We start from the raw sequence: 21,924 nt of genomic DNA on the forward strand, positions 1-21,924 counted from the left end.
GCGTCGGAATTCAACGCAACGGTGTTTAGTCGCCGAATCGTCGAGCCGGGGGACTTAAACGTGCATAATTGCTGTTGCTTTTTACGACGGGCGTTGGAAGTTACGTATCGTGCTTGCGTTAAAGCTGGTTGCGTGCTGAAACCGACAGCCGTTCTTGCACTTTCGTAGCGATCCCATTAAAATCACGCGTTGCGAGTCTTTCCCTTTGCTGAAAATGCCGTCTGTGCTTCCGCGGTCCTTGCACCTAAACCTGGACTCGATCGTGAAATGGGAAACAATGGGACATAACTATGAGGGAAACGTAGACATTTTTCCTTGTATTTGGGAGAATCACTGAATTAAGAAGAAGAACTTATATCCGTAATAACAGATATTCTCGATCTCACTTGATCTTTTAGCAGTCCACATTTTTTTAACAGTAAACCTACAGACGTTCATGTGTAACTATTTCTACCGGAATGAAACGAATGATTGATTTAAAATCGAATTGTACACTTGTAATTGGTTTGTTTTTAATATCTGGCTGTATTTATGTTACCGCTGCATAATGTTCTTTTGAACAAAAGTTAAAAAAGTAAACGTCAGCTGTCAAAATTGTTCCAATTATAAATACATTGATATCTTTGTAAATATTTAATTTGTAAAATAAGGCTTCTAAGGGTTAAAGACACTTTTTTCAAATAACGCAAAAATATTTTACATGAAATTGAATTGGATAATGCATGCAACAATTGCATATAATTCATATATTGCATATAAGAACTGTATACAAAAGTTTGAAAACGGTTCTTTGACCGATCGTGGTAGGTTTAGTGTTAAATTGAATGTACCTTCTATATAGATAGAAATCGCCTTTTCCAATCCTCGCATTAAAATTGTACATTCGTTGAAAATATATAGCAACCATTTTCTTCATTTGGCAGCTGCAATTAACCAACCCACGTCCTCTAGAGACACACGCTATAATTGCTACCACCTACAGTTTTAGCTAGGTGACGCAGGATCTGTTCAAACACCCCACAGTCCATTTGTCTATGCATTTTTATATAACGAACATCACGATTCCACGCTTCGCGCCTTTCGACTCCCAATTGGTAGACGCGTCACCGATCCCGTTCTACCGATCGGAAATGTTGCGTGTAGTTGGTTTGGACACGTCGTTTAAACCAACTGTACGTTGTGTACACTGTTCTCTGGACCTTACGGTCTGTATGTCGTTGACACTGCGTCTAGTGACCGATACCGTTCGTTTCTCGTTTTCCTTTATCTGGCCACACGCTTGTTTCTCCCAAGCGTGATTGTCGAAGCGCGCGTGGCTGAACATTCGAGCGGTTTCTCGAGAAACGGGATAGGCTTCATAGTCAAACTCCCAAGCACCTTAATCGATTGCCTATCGCTGTATTTCCTGCATTTTTTTACATTATAACAGGGCACGAACACGCTTGGCGGAACGTGGTTCTGCGTTGCTGAATTCGTTGAGCCTAGGTCGGTTTACGATTAGGTAGACCGATTCAGTGTCGGTATCATGGCGATAGGATTATTCAGTGACAGCGTTACCAGTTGTTTAAGGGAGGAAACCACATTGGACGCGTAAAAATCATAGTTGTACTCGAGAAAATTTTTTTCGAATACATTTTTTTCGAACTATTGACTTAGTGGAAGTTACTGAACGTTTATTAGGCGTATATCGAATAGTAGAAAAATAATTTTTATTTAGATTCTTTGAATGTAATAGCGAGGTGTTAGGCGTTCCTTCTGTAAGACATGCAAGAAATCCAAGTTTCGACCATTTCGAATCAGCAAATTTGATGCGTTTGGATCCAATACCAGGAAGCTTCAGCAATAACATTTCCAGCTGTTTAATATACCAGGAGTCTCTGAAAGATACATGGCTGGAGCCTCCGCCGACCTTTGGAAGGCCCCTGGAAATGGACAGCGTGGTACCAGCCATAGGTGCACCACGGATAGGTTATCGTCGCGCATAATGAGGACCTCGTATATGGAAACGCGATTACTCCACATAGCGGACCCGCATTATTCCATAGCGTTCGAATTTCACGAGCATTAGATACAGCCTCGACGACTCCGGAAACCGCACACGTGTTACCCGCTAAAGGGACCACAGGGTCAGATCGTCTGATACTCGAAGCCGGCAACGGATCATGGTTCCGATTAACGCGACCTCTTCAGCTCTTCTTTGTTTCACGCTCGTTCAACTTCTTCTCGACGATGGTTGATTAACACATTCGTAGTTTGATATTGTGAGCAGCAGAGGTCGATGACCTTTTGGATGGAGAAGCTCTAAATTCCGTGTCTAAAAAGAGAATAGCGTGTCATTCTGTGTCATTGTATCTGTAGTCTGGGAGCAGGAGACGCTATTGTTCAATTCGGAAGAAAATTGAGTCTTCTGTAGGTGTTCCAACCATTTTATTCAGACACCAACGTTGGATGTCTCTTTTCATTATTTTTGTTCTTTTTGTGAATTGAAGAAATTATTCCAGGTCCTAACGTTCACAGAAGATTATCCAATATTCATTTTACGCAAAGATCCTTCGTTCCTTCGTGCAACACTATAATAAAATCGCCCCCATGTTTTATTATTTTCAAGGAAACCATTGAGCCCCATTTGTTACTAATCGTAGTAATGAAATAATTTTCAAATTAATAACCAGCTACTTGGTAATTGACGGGCATTAATGAGTAATAATTACGGGAATGCTCTAATAATTATACAACGATTAATTCGATATTAAATACCTCTAAACGAGGAGCATTTTGCTTAAATATGCGACTGACCAATTAACATTGTTCCTCGCCTCGATAAGCGATCTCCGTTGCTCGAAGTGTAGAGTTTCTTCAACGTATTAATCGTGCTCCCCGGAGCGTGCTATCGTTGAAAAAAATCTAACACGATGGCTTTTTCGATTTTAGGGTGAACCTCGATAAGTGGTTTTCACGGTCTACGAGACACGACAGTTTAGAACCTCGAAGCTCACCGTTGGAATCGTAACGCGTTGCATAAGTGTCTAACAGTTTCAGCAATTAGCTTCAGCCGCAGGTATGATTGCATGAAAATTGCCAATCACGCTCTCCCACGCTGTTATATTGTCAACTGTTCGCGGGAACAATGGTTATCAAAGCCTCTTGTGACCCTGATTGGTCCTGAATTTGAATAACCACCGTTGCGTGTAATACTGCTTCCTAATATCGATTCTCAGAGATGTTAAGACGTTTTATTTATAATTCCTCCGTTCTATAATTTTGTTCTAAATTGTTACATCCTTCTTCTACATATTTTTGTATTCTATTTGCGTCCCACGTTACATATAGTGATTTTCGGTTAAATCAAGCGTTAAATCGGTGTTATCGATATTGTGGAAACTAGCTACAATTTTTCTGCCGAGATATTATAATAGAAAGCCGATCGTTGAGCCCTCGCGTGTAATTACCTTTAATGTCGTTGTTCCATGGGGTTTTTATTGCCTATAATGGAGTTTGAGACGTGTTTAGGGGCAGCTTAATAGCCAACCAGAAGACGGTCAATGCCATAATCATAATCTCTTGATGAAGTAAGACTCAGCAATACCTAAATGACAAAAATTCGCAAATTTCGTGAAATTAATTTCATCGTCCCAAGATTGAATTTCCAGAAATGATCAAGTTCAATCTATTCCATCGCTGTTTATTTCACGGAAAAAAGGTTTCTAAATGAACCAACACCAGCACGAGGCTCAGAAACCAATCCAACGGCGACATAACATTCTCCACTATTTATGTTCAAATTAAATGTCCCGATATTAAATTAGTATTAAATTTTCATTCGTTGCGTCATACGTTACGAGTGCAATACTCTCTGTACGTTTGTTCACTTTTCAACGACGCAGCGTGATAGACTTTCAATGCGGAAGTGTTCGAGCAGAGGCTCCAACAAATTGGAAAAGGATACCGACAGACGAACCTGACATTCCATAATTGCTCGAGGCGTATAGCGTGACGCTACGGGAATTCTGCATTGTTCGAAACGAGAAGGACCCTCTTAATCGAGACCTGGTTTCGCCACGCGAGAAACGTTTACTGGAATTTCCGGTTTGTACAGTTACAGTGTCGCGGACGACGACTATGCCGCGCCACAATCATATACGACAACGCTGTGGCGCATGTCAACGTTCGAAGGTTTGAAAAAATGCGGGAGATAAAGACCACCTATGCTACGCGGAGAATAAGGAAGTAGACGAGGATCCAGAGATCTTAGATTATGGTACAAACTTGCAACAGAGTAATGAACCTATTACACATGTAACCGAGGGTTCTTCTTGCGCGGGTGAAGGGTTGCACTTGGTCGCAAAGGTTGTTGGTAGCCAGGAAGAATTGTATCGTCTCTGGACAGTTGAGGCTTTTAATGTTTATTAGGATCGTTATGTTGTACGATAAATTGAAGTATTATCGGTAGATTTTATGCATTTATACAGTAATATGAAAAACGCACAAAAAGATATATTGTACAATTACTTTAATGTAATTGTTATTTCATTTTGCATAACGCACGTACCTCTTGGTTACGTTTGGCATGTTACAAATACTTAAAATCCGCAGCCTAATTATCAGGATCTCCTGGCGAAGATCCTTTGGGATCGAATACGAAAGATACTGTCGTTTTGATATAAAGATAGAATTGCACTCGTTAAATATGGAAAGACGCGAAGTACGAACTGAGTATTGTTTCATTTATGAATACAGCTTGAAATAGAACTATCACATATAATTATCCCTCACCACTATCACCGCAATTAATCAGCTGAGTGATCGTTTGACGATCCTGTTTGAGCGACACTCGTAATGGCCGCACGTGTGCGTGAGAACCGCAAGGATCTTTTACTTTTTACATTCCCTTCTTGGACCATAAAGTAAGACACATCTTAATTAGCCGTTCCATAAAGTCATAAACCGCGCGGCGTGCACCCAAAGAGAGAAACGCCTCGGAGCGCAGTCACCGGTGCATCCTTGCGCAGTTTTGCATCTCCTCGACGACGACGGTGGTTCTTTCACGGTCGACGTGAGATCGCTTCCTGCCTTGGAAACCAGGTCGCACGTAGAGCATCTCCGTGAACAGAATGATCAATTGCGAGACAGATGACTCTACCATGCCCTGTTTCCTTCGACGCTGACAACCCACATCGCAGTCCACTCGTGACAATCCAGTTCGAGAAAAGGATTCTAATGGTCGCTGATGTTCATCAGTTCATTGACTCTATACTTTAGGATAATTACATGCAAACGCGACGGATATTTATGATATTCTGACAAATTCTAGATATTTAAACATCAAATGCTAGATATTTATGAAAAATTGTTGAATTTTTGCTGTAGCAACTGCGTGTACCCCCTTAACTGTTATACTTTGCAAGGGATCCAGAGCTAACTGAAAACCGGACCTTGCCAAGATCTAAACCAAAAACTCATTATCTATACTTTTCATCTTTCATTCTATCCTATCGGGTTTAACCCAGACCTAACTCAGGACAGATGCTTGATTCCGTTTCTTTTCTTTTGCAGGACCATCGAGCTGATCGCGCTGATAGCGATCTCCAGCACCCTCTTTCTCTTCTTGCACACGAGGGAACTGCACTCGCGCCTGCGGAAGATGGAGGTTCGCCTCCAGCCAGGGGAGGACGAGATGCTGCCGGAAAATCAACTCTCATACGGTGAGTTTCACTGTTCCACATTACTGAAAACGCGTTGCCATTAAATCCTTCCAATGGCGACCAACAAGTCAGAGTAGGTAATTGTAACTATCTAGGCTGGCGAAAGCGCAAAAGGGTTGTTTCCGAAGAAGAATTCATTCGGTTTAGTCAATTTATCAGACGCAAGTCTGTCTCGTAAAAATAACGTCCCTCGGGTGACGTTCACAGAATCATTGAAAGAAATCCAGTCCTTGTCAGACGGATGACCTATATCCAATGGAGATGTTATACAAAGAAAACTTGAAGCGTCCAAGTTCAATTAGAAAGTCGTCCCGATAGACTGTTTCTCCAGTAAAAAGCAGCTGCATTGCGATTGTTTGTGTATCTGGGAGTAAAACACTGGACGAACGGAATCTCAATGCGTGCAAGAGTCACGAATTGCTCGTGGAATGTCGACTTTCGAACGAGTTAATATATATATATATCTTCGTCTGTGACAAATGGGACGCGTTGGAATTTCTCGAAACCCTGCAGTTTTATGGCTGCAGGCACTCGTCGAATGGAGCCATCGAGGTCAGAAGTAGAACATAGGCTAACGTTTGAAATGCGATACGTATCGAGATGTTTATTATACCTGTCCCTCGCGAAATCGATGCTTCGCCTGAACGCTTGGATTGGATTTGCTGCTGCAAAAAACATTTATATCGAAACCTCTGCGACGGATCTCACTTACGAGGCTGCTTCTTAAGTTTCTCGGGCCGTAGCGAACTCTGAGGAGTGATCCCTCCGAGGATCTATGGAAATGGATCCAGCAGCAGGACTGTACACGATTTGAAAAATGAAATAACAGAAACGAAAAATAGTATCATGGCGTTGTTGCTCATTGAAACGTGTTATACATTTAAACAATTTTATGTTGACACTCCACCTCCTAGTAGTCTGTTAATCTCTAATCGAGGTATGCTCCTATCATTAAATGGATATAGAATAGAATTAAAAGGAGAACAGGACAGTTCAGTGTGCGAAAGGAAATTTCTAAATTGGCCTCGTGGAATCGGGAGACAATGAACTGACACTGAGGCGAGTGTAACACTGGCCATCGCACACAACCATATTCTCTGTTCTCCGAGGAGGATCCCGACTTCCCGGGTTGAAGAAGGTCAAGGTGTGAGAGGGAACGTACCGAGTACACGTTCGTCGTCGAGAGAAGCGTGCACTTGGCGTCCGAGCCCGTGCGTGTATATGTGTATCGTTAGATTATTATCATTCCTGCGGGTAGCATTTCGCATTCGCGAGATACGTAACGGTATCCGGGCCCTCGTTTATCTCTAACGCGCTAATTAGTTAACCTACGTCTAACGTTTTCCCTTGAACCAACCGCTGTTTTCATTTTCCTCGTTTCCACTATTAATCATACGGTGTCCTCTTCTCGCTATAAGGCTGTATTATTACTAATATGTAGTTTCTTATTAACTCTTTGGATTTTTGTATCTTAGATAGTGCGACGAATAGAATTTTATTCAAACTCTACAAAAAGAATACAAAGCTTTTATTTAAATTTTAAACACAATGGAACAGTTTCATTTCAGATCCTTTGGAAGAAGGAATTCTTTTCTGTGCAGACGTTCCGTTAGAAATTTTCCCCAGTACGCGAAGATGAATGGCACCTTCATATTTAACAAGGGTTGGCATAAAGATGGGAAAAGGAACAAAACAGGGACGACGAAATAGCTTCGGGGTTATGAATATTAATAATTGAATATTCACCGCGAGGAGCGCTTTTTCTGACAGGCTCCCGACAGTCCCGACGATCTTGCGTTACGATAACAGTGGCGATGCAATTTGTATAATTAGAAATATTCCGAGTATGCATACGAAAGTGAGTGGCTCGACGGGGATATTGGAAATCGAAAGTGTAGGGCAGGATGATGTGCCAGAATCGTTTTTCTTGTTTTCATTAAGGAAGTGTTGTACTTGGCACTCGAAGCTACGTACATGTACTATAACGATGTTGCTACAGCAGAGCCTCAAAGATTGATTAGAAACTGGAGGGTTAATGGTTTGTTGTTGGTTGTTGCAACAGGAATATTCATAATTTGTAAACGCTTCTAATTTGTCATTTTGTTGACTCCCTCAAAGTGTTAACAATTGTTGCTGAAAATATTCGAGATCTGCTACTTTGTTGAGATTTCAAGCATCCCCATAACTGTACACCTGTTTTGCATCTGATCTATAAATGGCTTGCTCGTCTTCTAGAATCAGGTTGAGCGATCTCGAAGTTAAATTAAGAGACGAAGTAAGAAATTAATCGATGGAAATTATTTTCCACCGCCTGGATACTTGTTCTCAATGCGGAACATGGTTCATTTATCCTGCCTCGAGTGTTCCTCGCGACGGACCTGGAACTATTTGAATTAATCGTCCAATTTGCAACCGCCACGCCGTCTTACATCCGCGATTTCCAGGCTGCTCTTAATCCGTGTTGGTTACGAGTAATAATTACGCGACGTCGTTAATCGTTTTCTCGGTGAAATATGTGTTGCCGTAAACAAACGAGGCATCGGTAGCTACCGTGTACGTCCAAAGGCTGCGATAATTGCTCAAAGAAGACAGGACGCGACCAATTCTCCATTTCTCGAGCGTTCGTTAGTAGAATCAGGTTCCAAGAATGCAGATTGCTGACCACGACAAAATACGTTTCGATAATTCACGATGTATTCGTTGCTTTGATTAATTAACGTGCGATTATTAGCGTTCCTAACGATCGCCCGTGGAATATAGTAAACGAGAGGAAACATAAGGGAAGAGTTTACGAGCAGCATAAGAAGCTAATGAGAAATATTTAAATATTTATAACATAAAAGGTTACGTGAAACAAATAAGAAGGTATTAAAGTTTTTCTGAGCCGCAAATTACAACAGTTAGTCGCTATGAACTTCTTCCTGATGTTTAATTGCTTTCTCTTCTCGCGTGAGTAGAGCGTAATTAGAAGCATAAACGTAAAAAGAATGTGTTCTCGCTTATACTGGAATTTAACGGCGTCAAGAACGTACCATTGAATTTCAAGTTATTTAAAAGAATTTAACATTGAAGCAACCTTCGGGATTGTTAATAAATATTCCTCATCAAACTCCTGAGGAGGCCTTCGTTGAATTGCAATTCCTAATTATGATTTTGGGTGTTTCGAAGAATAGCTCCATCCTCACTGGAATGTTAGTGAGGCCTATGTGTGATAACGCTAGTGCTCTGCCATGATTTTCCAACGACGCTGCGTGAGATCTTTTTATCGCAGAGCACACGGGCCTTGCCTCGAGAGAATGGATGTCTCGCTCAGCTCAGAGAGTTCGTATCTCTTGACCTTGTTTCCAGCGTTCCACTTATTGTCAATGAAGGAAGCATTCCTCTTTACCATGAGCAGAATGCATGGCACTCTCATTAAGGACAATTTGAAATATGGAATACCGCCGATGGAATCGCGACGCACGCGCCTAATTGTGAAACCGAGACTGGCGATTGTTTCAAAGTAAGGTCGTCTTTGGGAATTAATTCCGAGAGAACGGATGTAATCTCGGTCTTTCCCTTCTGGGCCATGTTTATATGTATCTTGAAGACTGAGAAAACAATATTTTTATTTACGGATAGTGGGCATTTTATATTAAATTTGTGACTTTTGAAAAATAATACATACTATTATTTCAAATATGCGTTCTCCTTCTCTCGTAATTCATAACTGAAAGGTAAACTTATTTCTTGATTAATTGGAATTAATGTAAACTTATAGTTGGCATTGAATGAGTTAAAAAAACCTGTAATTTCAAAGTGAACCACGAAAATCTCCACATCTTCATTCTTTATTAAAATTCTTACAAACGGTCCTTTGAGAATCCTCGTGGTGGTTGATTTTTAACACGCACACGCCCAACGGAAAAAAGTTTCCTTGCTCTTCGAGGGACACTTGAACACTGGTACGGCGAGCAAACCAGGAGTCGCATTCATCTCCTTAAAATGAATTCCCAAAGAAGACATCGTTTCAAAGTAGTCCCCTCGAATTAGGACGAAAGGAAAGTCCGAATCTCTTTCATCTCTGGCACCGAATATCACGGAGGCTTCATGACGGTTTCCATGAATGCGAACTCACGTGCCGCATAACGCGATTTCCGGTTGCTCCGACGTCCAAGAGATGAATACCAATGCCGTCAGACCAGTTTGGAAAGCGTTTCCTCCACCGTGAGAACCAACGCCCGACGATTGCATAACTTTGCATGAAATTTTCCCTGAATGCGACCAATCGCGATCGCGAGCAACGAGTAACGCAGTTAGATGCGTTATCGTTGTTATAATAAATAAAGAATCGCGTGCAACGGTGAAACAGATAGCACGAGCATATGGCGCTCGAAGAAAGCGCGACCATAACTTCCAGCATGAATCCCCTAGCAGAATAACCTACAGTGGGTGTAGAATGTATTCGTACACCGATCAATTTCCCAAAAAACTTTTCTGTGAAATTGTAGCTTCTTAACTTCCTTTTTTATAATCAATATTTTACATATTCTCCGAAGTCTCTAAGATAGATATAGTCCAAACAACATTTACTAGTTAATATAATTTGTGAAATTAACAAAAAAGTGCGAAAAGTGGGTAAAAATATTTGTACGATTCTTATGATGAACCATTTACAGCAGAGTTTGTAACGTAGACACATTAGTTTATTGGTCCGTGCGAATTAGAAAATATCAAATTTCCAGGAAAGTACTTTTAAACAATTGTCCGAATACTTATTGCTTCAATATTTCTATCGATTAATTGTTTTTTTCTTGTTAATTTCGCAACTTACATAAATAGCTATTTTTTTTTGTAATCTATTTATCCTAGAGATTTCCTAGAACATGTAGAATGTCATTGTTTATAAAAAATAAGTTAATAAATTACAATTTTACATAGTTTTTTTGGAAATTGATCGGTGTACGAATACTTTCTACACCCGCTGTATCTAGATTGGTTCGACAACAATTTTTTATTCTGTCTATTCTTAACAAAAAATGTAATGACGCTGGCCACTTGCTCGAGGGTCTTACAAACTATAGGGTCTATGCTAATCTAAAAGTGATAAATATCAGTTTAGACGAGATCGTCAACGATTCTTTTTTAGTCGAAACGAAATAAATTGTGCACGTTCATGTTCGTCGTTACCGAGATAATGAAAGAAGTAAGCAAGCAGGAAGATACACAGTTCGATGACAGGATGAGGAATGTACGAGGATGATGTTGTGCTGTCGTTGGTAACGTTCAGGACTGAATGCAGTTGCGTTTTGTGGAAGATGGACGGAACTTCATTAGCAACATTCGTCTGCCTATGGACTTTCTTAATAGGTGCGATGATTAAGAAAACATATCCCGTGTGCAACGTGTGTGGTCAGTCTCGAGTTAGTTCCATGCGACTAATCGTCATGTAAATCAAGGCATCTGATTGCAAGACGGAGGAATTCTCGTTACGTCGCTGACAGGATCCAGAACGGTGAAAATACGGTAAACCTGGCATGAAGAAGTTCGAAATAATCCCACATCCGGATTAAAAGTCACCGAGGTTATTAATGTTCCTCTGTAATGGCGTGACTCTGGAGGATTCACACGACAAGACACTCCAGGCTGGTATCAAAGAAATAGATTATACCTAATAAAATTCCAGCCACTTCCGTTTTCCAATCCCACTATAGAAGAACTCGCCGAGAAGCATGCTTGGAAGATTAGCCGAATCGCAATAATGTTTCCAACGCTAGAGTACTATTAAGAAATTCATTATACCATAAGAGTATTTTTGTTGATTAACGTCCTGTTCTTATCGATGTAGAGAGGAAAAGAAATAAGAAAATCACGAAAGCTCTATGGAAAATAGAAGTGGAATCGATCCAACCCACAACCCGTCGCTGCAGTCGACGAGTAGAGGTGAAAGGGAACGTGTTTGGATAGAAGAAAAGGGCAAGGAAAAATAAATCACAAGAAATTATTTCTCCAAGGAGAAATGGATTAATCGTTCTTGGCGAATGAGTGGATCGTTCAATGTAAATGAAAGTTCAATCGTGTGTCGTTTCTCACAAGCCAGTTAAGTAGTACCATCGACTGGTCAGAGGGTGAAAGGAAGCTCGTTGGAACTTGCCTCTTCTTGGTGCAAGTGGTGTTATCTTAGAGCGAGTTAATCGTGCGTCGATTAACTTCTGAACTGTAATTACCGTCTTTCCATTTCAGTCATCTTTCAGGCTAGTTCTGTTTACTTTCCACTGGACGAAGGAAAGGGGTATCACCCTGATCGCGTTTTTAATGGATGAAAGAACAACTTTATAATTTATATTCTAGAAGTGCCACCATTGCCACCTCTTTATAAACTCAGACGATCTCGGGCGAACGAAAATAAATTGCAAACAGCGAAACACATTCGGATATGCGTACAAACGTCGAAATGACATTGTGACGTGACTAATTATGATAGTATCGAAATTATTTCCTGCGGCAAATTATTCACAGCCTAGAGAAGCAACGCGAATTACTTTCAGCCGTAATTAAAATTACAGGCGGAAGGCAGAGCAGATGCCTCTTTTAATTGCTCGCGATCGCGTTGATTAAATTTCTGCGATAATTGAAGCCGAGTGGTGCTAATTAATTAATTTCCAGATTTAAGAAAAGAGCACACCGGTTATGCAATACTGCGAGGATCTCAGAAAACCATCGAAACGATACACTTTTCTTTTCTCTGGAATTTATCTCGAATTCAACCCGTAAACGATGGGAGAAAATAGATTGATACGCACCAACTATTTAGGAATTTTTGTTCATCAAATTTCTTGTTTATCAGTTTTCAAAATATTCGACACTCGAGTGGCTTAGTATGTACGCTTACACAGGTATCTCGCGAATTATCACTCATACGAAGGGAAACGTAACTGATACAAGGAAAACGAGGTTACTAGAAGAATTCGTGATTCGAGAAGTACGTCTTCATATCTTCGTACTTTCTAGTTGCAACAGAAGTCGAAGAAATCTAGGTAACTTTCGAAGGGAAGATTGCTGGTGTCGATCTTCTTGCATTCTAATAATGACATGGTGAAAAGAGGATCAATCGAAATCACTGGTGCATTAATTATATTACACAGCAGTTTTTACTATAATTGTTGAAAGGGCGATGCAAAATAGAGTGACGGTCCATGATCGTTATAATTAACGATGGACTCAAATAAAAAAATGTAACGAATACTTGTAAAGCGAAAAATGTATAATAGAAATGAAATAAGAAGAAAAAATAGTATTAAAGTTATTTGGCTAGCGCAGGATGAAACCGGTAACAATCGCATATCGTGGAAGCGAAGTCACGAAAAGCAGAGGGACGGTAATTGTTGGCGCAAACAGGGTATCGTTTCCGCGTTCGGTGGTATTCGTGATCGAGAAACGGAATACCATAGCTCATCCTCGATCTCGATCCCCGGCATGAACAAGCCCCGGCGCGCATTCCGCGCGGACGTATTAAGAGTTGTGGCCTTGCGATGTTATCGCAAACTAGGAGAGGTGCGAACGCAACTTCGCGAAGAAGTGGAAAGCATCTCATTAATCTTTTTCGAACCCTCTCACGCGAGGGCTCGATTAAGCTCTTCTTTTTATACTGATCACTTTCGCCGCTTCTAACGATCGGTTGCTAAAACACTAAAGTGGATTTAAATTATTACATCGTGGTTTCAATGGTAAAACGTGTATGAAGTTACTACCTGCGCTCCCTTTGAGAAATTATAGCTCAAATCGCGTTAAATAGACATTCGTAAATATTAGTATTATTGCGGAGGGTTCTCCAAGAGGGACGTCAGGATTTTTTTAAATAAAACACATCGTGATTACTCCGACAGGTATATTTTGTTATTAATAAAGAAAATCTTGAAGGCCTTTCCGGAAGCATTTTGTGAAAGAAGCTTGAAACATATATACTTATGGTTCAATTGTCATACAGTGACGGAATTGTAGCATTTCAGAAGCAATGTCCTTGCTGTTCATCGTTGTCATGGAACTTGTTCGTTAATTGTCGTTGAATATTGGTGATAAATACGCGTGATTATACCAGGATTATAAGAAGGTTACCACTGTTTCCGTTTCTGTTCGCCATTATTTATAAGGCAACATAATTCTTCGCTTGTCTACATGGAATGCAGGACGTGACTTCCTCATAGTCAAGTTGAAGATCGGGGATACTTTATGGGTGTCCCTTTCACAAGGGAACGATCGTAAGTACCTCAGGTACGGCCGTATCAGGACTTATTGTCGTAATATTTTCATAGATGATTCCTATCTTCGTATCGAAAAAATTTTACATTCGGCTCGATGTCGAATGAAAGATAGAATCTCCGCTATCTCGAACCCAACCCATTTCCGTCATATAATTGTACAGCAAGAACTGAAATTCCAACACAGCTAAACAAGTACGAGTATGTTGTTTTATATATAGTTCCAGAGTAAGAACAAAAATTTCCAATAATTTAGACACGAGTTATTCCATTTTATTTCTACAGGATTACTGTAATATTCAATTGAACATAAATCATAGTTGATATACTTGCCTTTTAATTGTTTTACTTTAATTGTTACCTAAGTCTTAGATATGAGAGAAAGTCTCCAATGTTGGTTCGTTATTTTAAATAATACAAGTTCAAAGTTTTCGACTTGTGGTTTCACTTTCCATCGAAATGGAGAATGAGCCTCCTGGAATCTCCTGGTGGTCGAAATTGAAGATAATTCGTGTTTCTATTGTTAATAAAAACCACTTTCAACATTATTCTCACGGTCGGTACTTAAGCCAAGCGTGACAAATTGTACTGCTATTCCAAGACTGACTAATTACAGATATCTGAATGAGTGATACAGAAATCCTTTCTTCGTTTCACGGATTATTATTAAAGGACAGCCACGGTAATTATCCCGGTTTCTACTTTCCATTTCCTACGACGAAACTTATTACTCGACAATGCTTTGTTACGTTCAGAATGTTTAATAATTATTCATAACCACGGAGAAAACGGGAATTGCCCGATGACGAAGTCTGTCATAAAATTCTGCACTTTGGAAAGTCTCGCAATTATACTTCTTCTTCATTGTAATATCGAAAAGACATTCTTCGATAGGCTCGATTAAGATCGACCCTATGTGATAAATATTTGAAAATTAATTTCGTTAAACAATTTTAGTTTCCTGACAAAGGCTCATAGATAGAAAAATGCCCATTTCGAAAGCAACCTTGTCGCAAACATTGGTCGCGACGCAACACCCTGTACATTCGTTGGATATTAAAAAAACTGGGATGACGTTCTGATCGAAGTCGTGCAAGGGCACCGTGGACACAAAGCACCTTAAGAATCGTCGTGGATCGCATTGTTCCGTTTTCACAGAACGATCGCGAATACCAGTCCCATGGAAACGGACAATCGGGTTTGCAATTCCGAAAGTATCCGTGGCCTCCCTCGCGACGAATCAAGATCAACGGATGACGTTCTAACGTTCCGAGTGGGTCCACGATCTGACAAACGACGCACGCTCGCGGAAATGGCTCTCAGGTCGATTGCTTTGCAATTCTAAGTACTTTCTATTCTCTGTTATCGTCCGAACGGACCCGATCCAGTTCGTAACACCGTCACGTGCCAGCTCTGGGTTGGACACCTTTCGCGGTCAAGACCGAGGGAACCTTGCGCTAGTTCAGAATTATTCATTTGTTAAGCTAGTTGTTCCGTGAATATTTAATATTTATCAAATAGTAAACAGAGGATTTGACAAAACTTTACTTGAGTGCTTCATTGAAAGCTTCCAATTGACGATTTTCCATAGGAATCGCCACACGAACGAACGGTGTGTTTCTACGCACTTAATCTGACACACATCGCTGCGCGTGCTCGCAAATTTTTTGCGGAACGAAGTTAATTATACAAGAACGTAAACGACTGAGGATTATTTAAATTATAAAAGATTGCATCGAGTCCACGATACTCTCTTAATTACACCGTGTGGAGTATCAAATTGATACTTATCAACAATATAAGAACACGTATTGCGCCCTATTCTCAGCCCAATTATCGCAAAAGTTGTTCAGGTCAATAAACCTGAACGTTTCCGTTCGATTCCGCTCCGATTTCCTCCATTTTCCAAGCACGAAGGGAAAGAAAGCATCAGGTTTAATCGAAGCGATCTTCGATACACATTCGTTGCATTCCTTGGATAGGTAACCGTTCAATTAACATGTTGCTGCCCGAGTTTTGTTGCATTTTCAATTTCCAAGACGCCAGGTATCAATGCGTGCTTATTATCGACATCGACATCAGAATGAAAATTAACGAAGCAGTTCTTACCCGGAATCCCTTACCTTTTAATTAGAGCACGAAGTACCTATTAACCGAGTAGTAATGGACGATCAGCGTACATGCTAACCAGCGTAACCCTTCAACAGCTTGTAAATTGCGGTATTAATACTTGCAATTACGGTGATACTAACAGCTACATTACGCGGGGTGTTTATACATTTTTATGGTTACGTACACCTAGGAAAATTATATAAATACCCTTTGAGATTATTTTTCGGTTATGCTTTTTATTTTATGAAGACGGTTGTTATCAACGTTTTGAAGCGTAATTATCCACGTGCACGTACTATTTTCTTTTTTAATTCGAATCCTTCACATTTTATATTATTTTAGAATTCGAAATGTAGTACCCGAGGATCAAAATGTAGGTCGAAAGGTTCCCAAGTAGAAAGATTGTTGTTCTATCGAATAAACGTTGTAAATTGTTACGTTTTCTTTGCTATTCTCAGTACGTTTTTTTAAATATTAAATTATTCTTCTTGACCATCTCTGATTGAAACCACTGACGCAAGGGAGCAGGGTAACCCATCAATTTTATCGCTCAGCGTTCATATTCCGCGGCGCACGCGACGGTTTCACATTTCTCACGATCTCTCTTCAATTATCAGGGAATCATTTGTTGGGCGGTTGTTACCGGTATTTGTTTTGCCGAGCCTGAGAGTTCATGGACGTTCGCCGATGCCTCAATGCTCGTTACAGTTCGCTCTCGCCGTTAGCTGAAACGTATTGAACGCAAACGCAGTGATTAATTAGGGAGAACGGAGCGATTTTCCTCCGGGCTGAAGAAACAAGGAAGTATCCTTGAAGGACCGCGCCGATCCAGGAAGAGGTTACGTGGAAAGCAATCTGATCGAAACCCAATAATTCTGACAATCACCTGGCGATGCCGCATCGTCCTTGTAGATCAGACTCGTGGAGTCGATCGAAGCATGGAATAATTAGAAGGTGACGTTAATTTAAATGTCAAGTTAATGTGTTTCACTTAGTAGTCATAAATTTAGAGAAGAGGTATATTCTCTGTGAAAATTTGGGACGTTGCAGGCATGATTTTTCCTAGGAAGCTCTTCGTAGACTCGTTCTTTTTATTAATAGATAAGTTAAAATAATTGCTTCATGTCTGTTGAATTGCGGAGTCTTGAAGATAGAGGTTTCCTTCTGAATTTATTTCTGCGAAATGATGCACAAGCATTGCAACAGAGTATCTGGTTTTTAATTGGTGCACGTTTAAAACTCGCTCGATACACCAACCCTTGGATTACCATGAATTAGAAATAAAATCTCTGCCTCGACTGATCTTTATCGTAAATGTCGCTGGCGGTGATTATGGATCGATGAAACACCTGTTCTTTTTATTTTGAACAAGTGTCATAGTCTACGCGTTCCCTTGAAAGCTTACTAAACTCGTTTATTTTTGGTAGCTTGAAACGATGAAAATCAGAGAGGCTGTTCCGTTAAGTATCGACTCGGAACATGCGACATCCGCTTGCGGATAGTTCCAGAATATTATCGTGTACGGGACGAGTAGATATAAAGGTACCATTCACCTGTCTCGTTCTTGGTTAAATCGGATTGCAAATTATGCGATACTCTTTCGCTTACACAATTTTTCTTTGATACAAATGCTGGAATGAATTAAATATTTAAAATAACTCGCGTAAATGCTCGTTTACTTTTTTATTTCCTTTCCAAGCACGAAGGGAAAGAAAATTTATTTGCTTCCAAAGGAACTGCTCTATTTAATCAGATGTTTCTCAAGGAAAAAGAATGATTCACCATATTAATTCCAGAGATTCCAAGTTTTAATCCTCTTCAATAATAATACCCTCTTCTAAGGATAGCGAATACAACAATAATACAATAAATCAACCCCCAAAGTCATCTTAAGGTTATCAATAATTCTTGCTTCGAACAGTACCATATGTATGTCCATACCTACTGCAATACTTCATGATACAGTATTGTTATACACGATTACCTTATAATTTTTATGCTTTATTTTTCGAAAGTTTCGGCATTGTTCGCACCACCATTGTCTCCAAGAAATGGAGCATTTCCTGCGAGTCAGGAGAGACCGTATCGGATTCGGATAACGATTACATCAGGAGGCTGCATCGCGAGATTTTCATTCTCCCCGGGGAGAAATCTGATAGTCACATTTAAAGTGGAGCAGACGCAGATCGTATCCGTCGTAATGCCGATGCACGACCCGGAAGTTGATGGTACACAAAGTTGAGCAGACGCGCCGTGACTATTATTATGGAGATGAGTTCGATTCCTAATTGAGGAAGATGTCCATTAGCAGAGCAGCTCGATATAATTGATGGGACAGCCTAATGACGGAACACTTCACGGAATTTACTGGGGTTAATGGAACGTTTGCGACTGTATTAAACGTTCGTTACAAGACTTAAGACGTACGTAAGCAATTGGAACGTGGTCACTGACAGAGTCCTTGGAATTTCAAAGCTGGAGTGCTTAAAAATGAGACGTCATGGTGAATAGAGGTAGACTGAGCACGATGGACAGTTTATATCGTCACCAGCAGCTATGTGGAATAATGACATTTGGCATTGGGACAGGACAAGGTTTATTTCAATAAGGGTTGAGGACAGATGTTCATTCTAAATATACTCAGGAGAATTTAACGATCATCAAGTAGAGAAAGGTTGTTTAATAGAGAAAAGTGTGGAATCAGATCGATTACAATCCTTGCGAAGTCCTTGGAATTTCAAACCTAATGTGTTTAGAAAAGTGGCGTTACAAATGGTGAATAGAGGTAAACTGAGCACGATGGACAGTTCGTATCCTCATCAGTAGCTATGTAGAACAATGATGAGGATACGCATTGAGACAGGACAACGTTCAAATGACGATAGGTGGTTATTCTAAATATGCCGAGGACGATTAAACGCTCATCACCTGGGACATCTTCTTCATCCAAGAAAAGTGCATCTGTATTCTCATCTTACATCTTCCACGCACTTGTAATTCTACAACAAGAACAATTCGAACAATGCCTCTGAATCTCTGAATCCCTCAGAGGCATTCTTCGCCTCCTAACGATACTTTCTTACTAGTACAAGTTTCTTTCGCTCACAATGGCCTGCCAAACACGCCGCAAACGACTAAACGCTCACAGAACAGCTTCTTTATCGAAAAAGAATTTCTCAGTTCAAATTACTCTCTTCCACTGTTCCCTGCACCTGTAGCACCTTGCTATCCCTCAGAGCCACTCTTCTCGACGATACACTATTGGCGATACAAGTTTCTTCTCCTCTTCCACCTCGCTCCAATCCACGGAAGCTTCTATTACAAGATTTTAACCAGTCGGACGGTTTGCACGGATCCCAGGTAGAAGCTGCGTGTACGTCAGCAATTGGAATCAGATCGCCGGCAGCTCGTTCGCAGCGCCAAAGCCATTAAGGCAACACGGTTCTCCGCCGGTACGTGGCGGCCAGCAAAGGGTTGAAAAACGTGGTTCGTGATATCCTAGGAGGCAGATCGTGGCTAGAAGGATCCGGAGGAGCGTTTCCTCGGCACGAAGCCAGGCAGTCCTGAAGAGGAAACGAAGCCTCGGGTGAGACCAGTGGTCGTCGGACCCGTTTGGATTCTTTTTCCTGGCTGGCCATCTGCGTGCATATCCTGAAACGAGGCCGATCGACCATTAATTCCGATACTCTTTCCTTTCCTACCGAGTGGGACTGTTAACCGCCTCGCGCCGCGTATCGTTTTCATCTTCGCGCTTCCGTCGAGCCGAGCGTCGCTTCGAGGCCTCACCCTCAATTTATGGTGTCCTCTACTCGCCAGCTGACCTCCGCGAGGAACTCCACGAAGAAGAAAGCGACTGTTACGCGAGCAATGCAACCGTTGGCTTGGTTCTTTGCTCCTTCTGCGAAGTAAAAATGGAGATTATCAATGTACGTGTTGTTTTTTAGACCTCTGGCGTGGGTCTCTCTGGTTTTTGAGTTAAGAGTTTTATATGTAGTTTTCGCAATTACGAGATTTAAAAACTTCACCTTAGTCATTATTTCAACCAAGAAAAAATGTCCTTTCCGAAGAGCGTGATTCGTACAGCGCTGAAATATTGAAAGCACCACGTGGCCAGTCCGTTTCGCCATTAAACGGCGTCCATGAACTCCGAATACTGTTACGCGGATATTACGCATGAGATGATTCAACGTATTCAGCGTTTCTGAAAGGAATGATTGCGACGAAATTAATTATATTACGGCAAGTGTCCGTGGGCATCGTTCATTTAATGGGCCGAACGACCCGTATCCGATGTGCCCGAAGAATCGGAGTGGAACACGCAAACGAACCGACGAATCCGTTTCGAAGGATTTGTTTTCGAAACTGTTAACCGACGACGAATGCATCGCGAAACAAGGTTGAGGATAATTATGAGGGAAGAACTCTGTAGAGCAGCTCTGTCAGGCGGAACCATTCTGGTCGAGATGATTCGGTCGCTGGGTTGTCCTACTTGGATCGGGATTCCACTGGTTCCAAACAAGACCAGCTACGGACGCTGGCCGAGGAATGATTAGCGCGTCGATTCTAACGAAACGGGGCATTGACCGCTTTAGAGTCGAGAATGCGACCGTGAAATGGACGGAAAACACGATTTTTTATTATCTCTTGGGTCTTGATTATATAATTATATGCGTGGCGTGCATACATGGCGGGAAATTGAGGAGGATATTGTGTAAAAATGTTTAATGACGGGAAGAAGTGTCTCCAAAAAACCGTATTCTAACGATGGGTAGAGTAATGACTATATCCGATTTGAAGAATAAGTTATAATGGAATTTAATAAGGAATTTGAAAATTCACATATTAAATTTATGAGTTGAATCGAATATTTTTCGTGTTACACTTTCAGCTGAATTTTAAAATAAATGATAGCATAATGTAAGGAACAATAAAATCTATTGATCACCTCTTAGTTAAAACCCTAAAAGAAATTTTAATTAATTTATCAATTCCATTGTACCAAGTCATGTAAATTAAACATTAATTTCCTGCAAGAGTTGCGAGAAAATAGAGTAGGGAAGGAACCGAGTCCCTGAAGCGTTGTTTCCGAGCCTAACTTCGAATTCACCGCGAGTGGCTTTTATTTTCTACCGAAGCAACCATTTTCAAGGTGTTCCAGCAAAGTATTCCGCGAACCTGGTAGAATCCATCGTTTTTCGCAGTTCTCGGTGCTCGTAAAAGTGGTTTTACAGTTTTTCCCAGGACTTTGGGGGAACGAACCCTTCGCACCTTTTACGGTCGCGCCATTACCGTGGAATCTTGTAAATGTTCGTACAGCCATCGAAGAAGTTCTCGTTTGTCGGGGTGAGATATCTAGTTACTCGCTGGGACACTTCAGGAATAAGTTTCGAAGCCTGGATAATTCACGGCGAATTGAAAGATATGCACTACTTGCAGGCGCTTCGCCTCTGAGAAATCAGTCCGTTCGCCTGTTGCAGTCTATAAATCTTCCGCGGAGGACGGACTGTCACAATTAAGGCAATATTGTCGGTAATCCGACATCTATATTCCAGTTCCACGGTAAACGAGCAAGGAAAAAACTAAACAAGATCTTAGATGGTCGAATACTCGCACATAAAGTTTGTGAAGGGGTTGGAAGTATTCGATAGTTTTGAGCAATTCAATAAATGAGTCAGAAATTCGGTCGGTGTCAGTAAAATTAAGTTAAATTTAAATTAATTCAAATTAACACAGCGCCAATTTTCTGTTCATAAATTGGGTATGCAAACATTGTTTTCTTTCCTTAATGTTATTCGATGCCTCTACAGATAGACGACTGTACAGAAGCATTTAATTTATGAGGCTTCTTTAAAATTAATAACTTCTTATGATAG

General features: G+C 40.8%; 1 protein-coding gene across 2 annotated transcripts in view; it reads left to right on the forward strand.

Moving 5' to 3' along the window:
- The window catches only part of LOC128894624 (heparan sulfate 2-O-sulfotransferase pipe), a 75,631-nt gene that overhangs the window by 27,611 nt on the left and 26,096 nt on the right, over nt 1-21,924 (forward strand). For both annotated transcript variants that reach the window (XM_054156474.1, XM_054156475.1), the window contains exon 4: nt 5,554-5,702. In XM_054156474.1, coding sequence (XP_054012449.1) covers nt 5,554-5,702 — 149 coding nt within the window. The remainder of the gene's footprint in view (nt 1-5,553; nt 5,703-21,924) is intronic.

Source organism: Hylaeus anthracinus, unplaced genomic scaffold (assembly GCF_026225885.1).
Source record: "Hylaeus anthracinus isolate JK02 unplaced genomic scaffold, UHH_iyHylAnth1.0_haploid 4, whole genome shotgun sequence".
Lineage (NCBI taxonomy): Eukaryota > Metazoa > Arthropoda > Insecta > Hymenoptera > Colletidae > Hylaeus > Hylaeus anthracinus.